The sequence below is a fragment of the Falco peregrinus genome, chromosome Z (assembly GCF_023634155.1).
Source record: "Falco peregrinus isolate bFalPer1 chromosome Z, bFalPer1.pri, whole genome shotgun sequence".
In the NCBI taxonomy this organism is placed as follows: Eukaryota; Metazoa; Chordata; class Aves; order Falconiformes; family Falconidae; genus Falco; species Falco peregrinus.
In genome coordinates, this window is record NC_073739.1 from 59,364,625 (window position 1) to 59,370,624 (window position 6,000).

General features: G+C 41.6%; 1 protein-coding gene across 6 annotated transcripts in view; it reads right to left on the reverse strand.

The window, feature by feature from the left end:
• The window catches only part of WDR41 (WD repeat domain 41), a 49,080-nt gene extending 43,347 nt beyond the window's left edge, over positions 1-5,733 (reverse strand). For all 6 annotated transcript variants that reach the window (XM_055790313.1, XM_055790314.1, XM_055790312.1 and 3 more), the window contains exons 1-2: positions 5,511-5,733; positions 1,602-1,717 (exon numbers count right to left, since the gene is read on the reverse strand). In XM_055790313.1, the coding sequence (XP_055646288.1) occupies positions 1,602-1,717; positions 5,511-5,561 (167 nt within the window). In that variant the 5' untranslated portion in view covers positions 5,562-5,733. The remainder of the gene's footprint in view (positions 1-1,601; positions 1,718-5,510) is intronic.
• Between the last annotated feature and the right edge of the window lie 267 nt (positions 5,734-6,000).

Below are 6,000 nucleotides of genomic sequence, written 5' to 3' on the forward strand. Positions count from 1 at the left end.
AAAAATAAATTTTATGGTAATGCACATAATATTTCTAAGATAGATGTAGATATATATGAATATGACATTAAGAATGAAAACTGACAAGCTAAAAATTCTCCATGGAGTCTTCTGTGAATTTTTTTTATATCTATATATATATATACACACATATATACATACACTTACAAAATTATTAGAAGAAAGCATTCTGTGGGCATTCAAATTTGGAAGAGACCACCTGCCTGATCAATGTACCTGGGGAAGGAGAGAACCCTCCTTCACAAAATACCTGCTGCACACTGCAAGGATATAAGCCAAATGCTCACCCATGTAAACATTGTGTAGTGTATTGATAAATATATTAAAAATCCCCTTCTGTGCCTAACCCATAAGAGATATAAATTACTAAACCTCCTTAACAGAGACTCCTGCCTATCACTTATGCTCTTAGTTCTAAAGGTTTTCTAAGTAATTCTCCATATCAGCCAAGAGTCATTACACTTATTACTGACTAAGGGCTTCACAACCTGGCTTTTAAGACAAATAAGTATTTCCCCTCTTGGAGGATTAAGTTAAATTAGAGAACATGCAAGGCTAATTTGGACAAAGATAGGACAGAAACCTGATCAGAACATAAAACTATCATCATTCATTCTCTCAGTCACACTTCTAAAGTGACAATGGTAAATGTAGTGGTTTCATCTGTGCTTCATAATCAGTTTTACAGTTTTTAGGTAACTCTGTCCTCAGAGTTCACAATGAAGTTGGACCTAGCTACAAGGAACTAAGAACAGAACAGATAAAGATTGTCAGGGAATTATAAAAAAAGTGCATGCAGCTAAACACTGGAAGAAAGAAACAAAGGAACCGTCAGGTTTCAAAGAAGGACAGCAAGATGAACAAGATCAAATCAGAGATCTGTAATGCAGACATTAGGCATATGTTGAATTTTACTAAGCAGTCATTCTGAATAAAGGGTGAAAATTTCCAGTTTTGAGAAGTTCAGAAAAAAAGTGCATTACCCAAACCTCAACTGAATTAAGCACTACAGTTTCAGAAGAAATTGTAACAAAAGACTGGAAAGCAAGGAACAGCAACATTCAATATTGTTGACAATGTCCCGTTCATTTGCTACAGTGTATCTGTAGGAGACCATTACATTCTTTTGTAAAACCAAAAGGTGAAATAACAGCTGTCTTCAATACAAAAACATACAACACATATATCCACTCAGAACAGGAGGAGACACTACTGCATATTGTCCTGAGAGAAAGTGTGTGTATGCACGTACAGAAGGGAACATTCAACCCAGGAGCAGCCTGAAAAGGAGGGGCTGAATTAGCTAAAGGCATTTCTTTCAAACAAATTAATTTGTACCAAGAAGCATATCTCCATCACCATAATTTTCTCATAAAAGTGTAACTTGCAAAAGAAGCCAAAAGATGTAGTAACATAACATGAAAAGGGAGTGTTCATCCCTTGCCTTTTTTAACTCCAGGCTTTTCCTGCCCTCCCCCATAAAAAAAGAAAAAGGATTATAAATATTACTACATTTTCATAAATATTCTCTGAAGTATTGCCAAGGATGCTGTGAAACAATTTGAAATGTGATTTCATACCTGCAGTCATCTATTTGCACTAGAAATCGTACTATATCTTGATGACCTCTCAATACAAGGAGCTCCGTGTAAGGATTCTGTATTTGATCTTCACCAATTGTCTGTACAGATGATTTCTAAAATTCATAAAAAAGGAATGACATTTATTTTTTTCTGACATAATTATTTTGATCAGGTCTTTGTAATGTCTAACAGTCTACATATAGACTCACGTTTGAAAGTATTTGAAGTTAAGTTTCTGAAATACCATTTTGTCTTAATGAAAATCATTACAAAAGATAATTTCTTATTATTTGAAGTAAATAATATCTTTCTATAGCATGTATTTAAAATTATAATATAGTATTTTCTGTTTTAACAAAAACATTTTGTACTGCTTTAATCCCTGACACACCAAGATGAAAACCCTGTTTAGTCATGAGCTGTCATGTGGAGCCAGCTGCATGACTCAATGCACCATACATTCAGTTTTTCATTACATTACACCTCTTCTGAAAGGTCTGTGAACCTCTAGTATCTTTCATCTGCCATTCAATTTTAAAATCCTATATAAAGATGATATTTTTAAAATAAATAAGAAAAAATGCTGTTATGTCACATAATATACAAATCATCCATTGGGACTCCATTCACAAAATACCAAAGCAACCCACTTAAACATACAGAATCATCAATCATTTCACAGAACAGCATCTGCAATTACCCCCAACTAGACTATTAATTAAAAGAACAATCAATCACTCAGAGCAAGAAAATCACTAGGCAGGGTCAATAAAATATTGCATAAGACTGCAGTTTCAGAGCAGGACAGTTCTGCTACTCTGAATCATCAATTTGTTTCAACAGAAGACAACTTTTTTGTATTTAAGGTCTTCCACATTCTGAAACAACTAAATAGCTCAGTAGTAGCTCAGAGACAGGACTCTCCTCCTTCAAGATTTACTTTACAGGACAGTCAACATCATCTTACTTCCAGCACTGTCTCATCTTTGAGGACTTCAACAGAACCTACACTGTGAAACAGTAATTACTGAACACTGTGCCAAATGCAGCATACATGACAGGTAATCCTGTGTGAAAGACACAGGTTATCATCAGAAATGTCAACATTTTCCTGCAGGAATAATAAATTATTTTCTATTTCTTCCATATTGGTACTATGATCCTATCCCTCAGAAGTTAAGAATGACAAAGTTAATAAAAAGGGAAAGAAATCTGTGTTTATTTTTAAAATGAAGAGGTTGTCAAAATGCTAGTTCTTGTGATTTTATCTTGGTTTTGTGCTATCTGATGCATTGCATGAAGCAACTGTTCCTCATTTTATGTAATTATGTGAGAATAGCAGTTCCCATTTAAAATAATGCAAGCAGTGTCTGCATGGTTATAACGAAAAGTTGTACAAATATGGAAACTTGGAGTTCAGCTGTCAAAAGTTAATCAAAACATTCCTTAAAAAAAAAAAAAAACAACCAAAAACACCTGAGTTCTAAAAATGCTAAGCAAATCTCAGCATCACTGGATGAGATTAGTAATACTGTAGTCAGCAGACTTCCATTTTTGCTTACCAACAGAAAATACATTCACAAAATAATTATAACACCACTTTGAAAAAGTCAGAATTTGTAACACGAACATCCCAATTATATATTCTGTTGCTGCTCCCTACTCAGTACAAGACAGCATTACTTCTTTTGAACAATGTGTCTAATACTGTTTTTTCTTAAATCTATGAATGCCTGTGAACACTGAAAGGTAGAGTGCTGATGAACTACTATAAACAACAAAATAACAGGTTTTCCCCCTGTACTCACACAACAAGCTATGCTTTCTTCAGATCTTCATTAATATTTACCAGAGTGTTGGGTTATATATCCATTCTTTCTCTGAAGAAATCTATTTTTGTATAAATTATTGATTGAACTCTCTTGTGGCAACACCAAATTTCTAGAAGAGAAAGCTAGATGCTGATGCTAGAGGAATCCATTCCCAACTTGCATGTTTTTATGTAGGACCTGTAAGCGTCACTACAATAATAGTAAAAAAACTGCAAGAGTCATCTCAGCTTCACAACAACTTATAACCCCCAGGATGCGAAGCATTTAAAAGTGTGATTTTCTGAAGCCATTCACCAAAACTATGGATACAAGAGTATACAGACATACATATGTATCACAGAGCATGATAAATTAGCTTATGCAGACCATAATGCTACTGCAGTTGGACTGCTCACATTCCCAGAGCCACCCTGCTTAAGATATACACCATGACATCAACTGGAGAGATTCATGAGCTTAAGTCTAAATGATTTTCAATTCCATAGTAAAAAAAAAGAAGTGGGTAGGGAAAAATTTACATTTAATAACTTTAGGGCAGCTTTGCCAGAGGCTTTCTCTATTCACTCAGTGCAATGTCACTAATACATCTAGTCTTTTCATGACTGGCTGCAGCCATAGCACATGAAACAGCACCTTAAGTCCATACCCCATGCACTACTATGGGCTTCCTTCTCTATTTAGGAAGGGTACAGGAGAGAATTAATGTTATGGAGATGATCTTTAGATTAATCAGTATCACATTATGCAGGGAAAGGGAACAAAAATAGTTTAGGGACTATCTAACCCTTATCAATATTTGTTATTCAGGAAGAAAAACTACCACTATCTTTCAGTAAATCAGTGGTAGCGATGGGAACACAGGTCCTGTGGATCAGGTTTAACCAAGCTACAAATGGCAATGGAAGAACTGTACTAGACCTTGACTCATGCTTTATTAAATCACAATATAACTAAACCATAGCCAGAGTTTAAACTTTGAAGAAGAACACACACCAGCGTAGTTTCCTAGCACATCTTAGAAAGCTGTTGTGTATTTCCCATCTTGCTTTAAAAGCAACTGCACATAAACTGCCAATTATAACTGCAACACAAACAACATTTTGACTGATGACAAAGGTCAGAGGCATTCCCAGACGTCATCATTCTAAATCAGTATAGACTCAAATATCCACCAAAGTAACTACTGCCGTTTGAAAAAAAACATGATATTGTCATGACAGCAGCTGAAAAATAATTACTTCCTCATACGTGTCTAAATCACAAAGCACTGTGTGCAAGGAGCCCAGTGACAGTGTTAACTCTTGTTACACCCAGGCTGGGAATTTCAGTAGGGTCTTAGAGAAAAGAAAATTCCAGCAATCTCTCCCTCAAATCTGGTAAAACTCTTTTTCCCAGTAAGGCAAAGGAAAGGACGTCAGCGTTCTGTGCACCACGTAGGCCTAGTTTATTTTACAGATGAGAAAGTATGGAAAAATGCTACAAGACTACTACAAACTTCAGCCGGGCCACACAAACAATACACTACTGCCCACAATTCACCTTACCGACCCGGCTTGCTAGCAAGCTAAGGAGCACAACCCCCCCGCGGGGAGGGCGGCGCAGGACGCCGGGACGCCCCGACAGAGACGGCTCCCCGTCCCCCAGCGCCTGGGCAGCTCAGCCCAGGGAATCCGCCTCGTGCTTTGGGGGGGTTCCCTCCCCTCCCCTCCCTCTCTTCAGCGAAGCTCGCTACCCCTTCGCACACCCCGAAGGCCTCACAGGCTGCGCGCCAGCCCCGACGGGCCCCTGCTCAGCAGAGCCCGGCGCCGGGCCGCGCTACCACCAGACGGCGGGCACACCCCGACGGGAAGGTCACCGCCCAGCGCCCCCTCCTCCCAGCGCTCCCCCCAAAAAACTCCCCGGGGGGTCCCCTACCGGCGCCGCGCTCCGCCAGAGCGGCTGCCCCCACGAGCAGCCCCGCCAGCGGCCCCGGGCCGAAGGGACAGCGCTCCCCACCCCGCCCCAGGCTCCTCCGGGCCCCGCCCCCCGCCGCCAGCTGCTCTGCCCGCTTCCGCCACGCCCGCCGCCGCCGTACCTCCGCCAGGCCCTGCGGCTCCCGGCCGCCACCGATCAGCCACCGCAGCATGGGCAGCAGCACCTGTCCGCGCCCCCCTCGCGCCACGGGCGGCTGGTACGGCAGAGGGACCGTCCCTCAGCGCCCGCTGCGCCGGCGGCTCGGCGGGACGGCGCGGCCAGAGCTCCCGCTGCGGGAGCGGCCTGCCGAGGCGAGCTCCGCGGAGACCGGCCCTCCAGGGGGCGGGGCCGGGGCGGGCCTGAGCAATCGATCGCCGAGCGGGGGCCGAGCCGGCGGCGGGACCCGGGGGGCGCCGTGGCGCGAGCCGTGAGGCGGCGCCTCGGGCCGGCCGTGATTTGATGAGGGGGAAATTCTGCGGAATGACTGACAAGCGTGTTAGTTCCGTTTCACAGACAAATAAAGCATTTGGTAGCTTTTTAGTTGCTGTCTTCCAATTTCTGAGGAAATTTACGCTACAACGAAAGAATAATTATTACCGTTTTATCGTGAC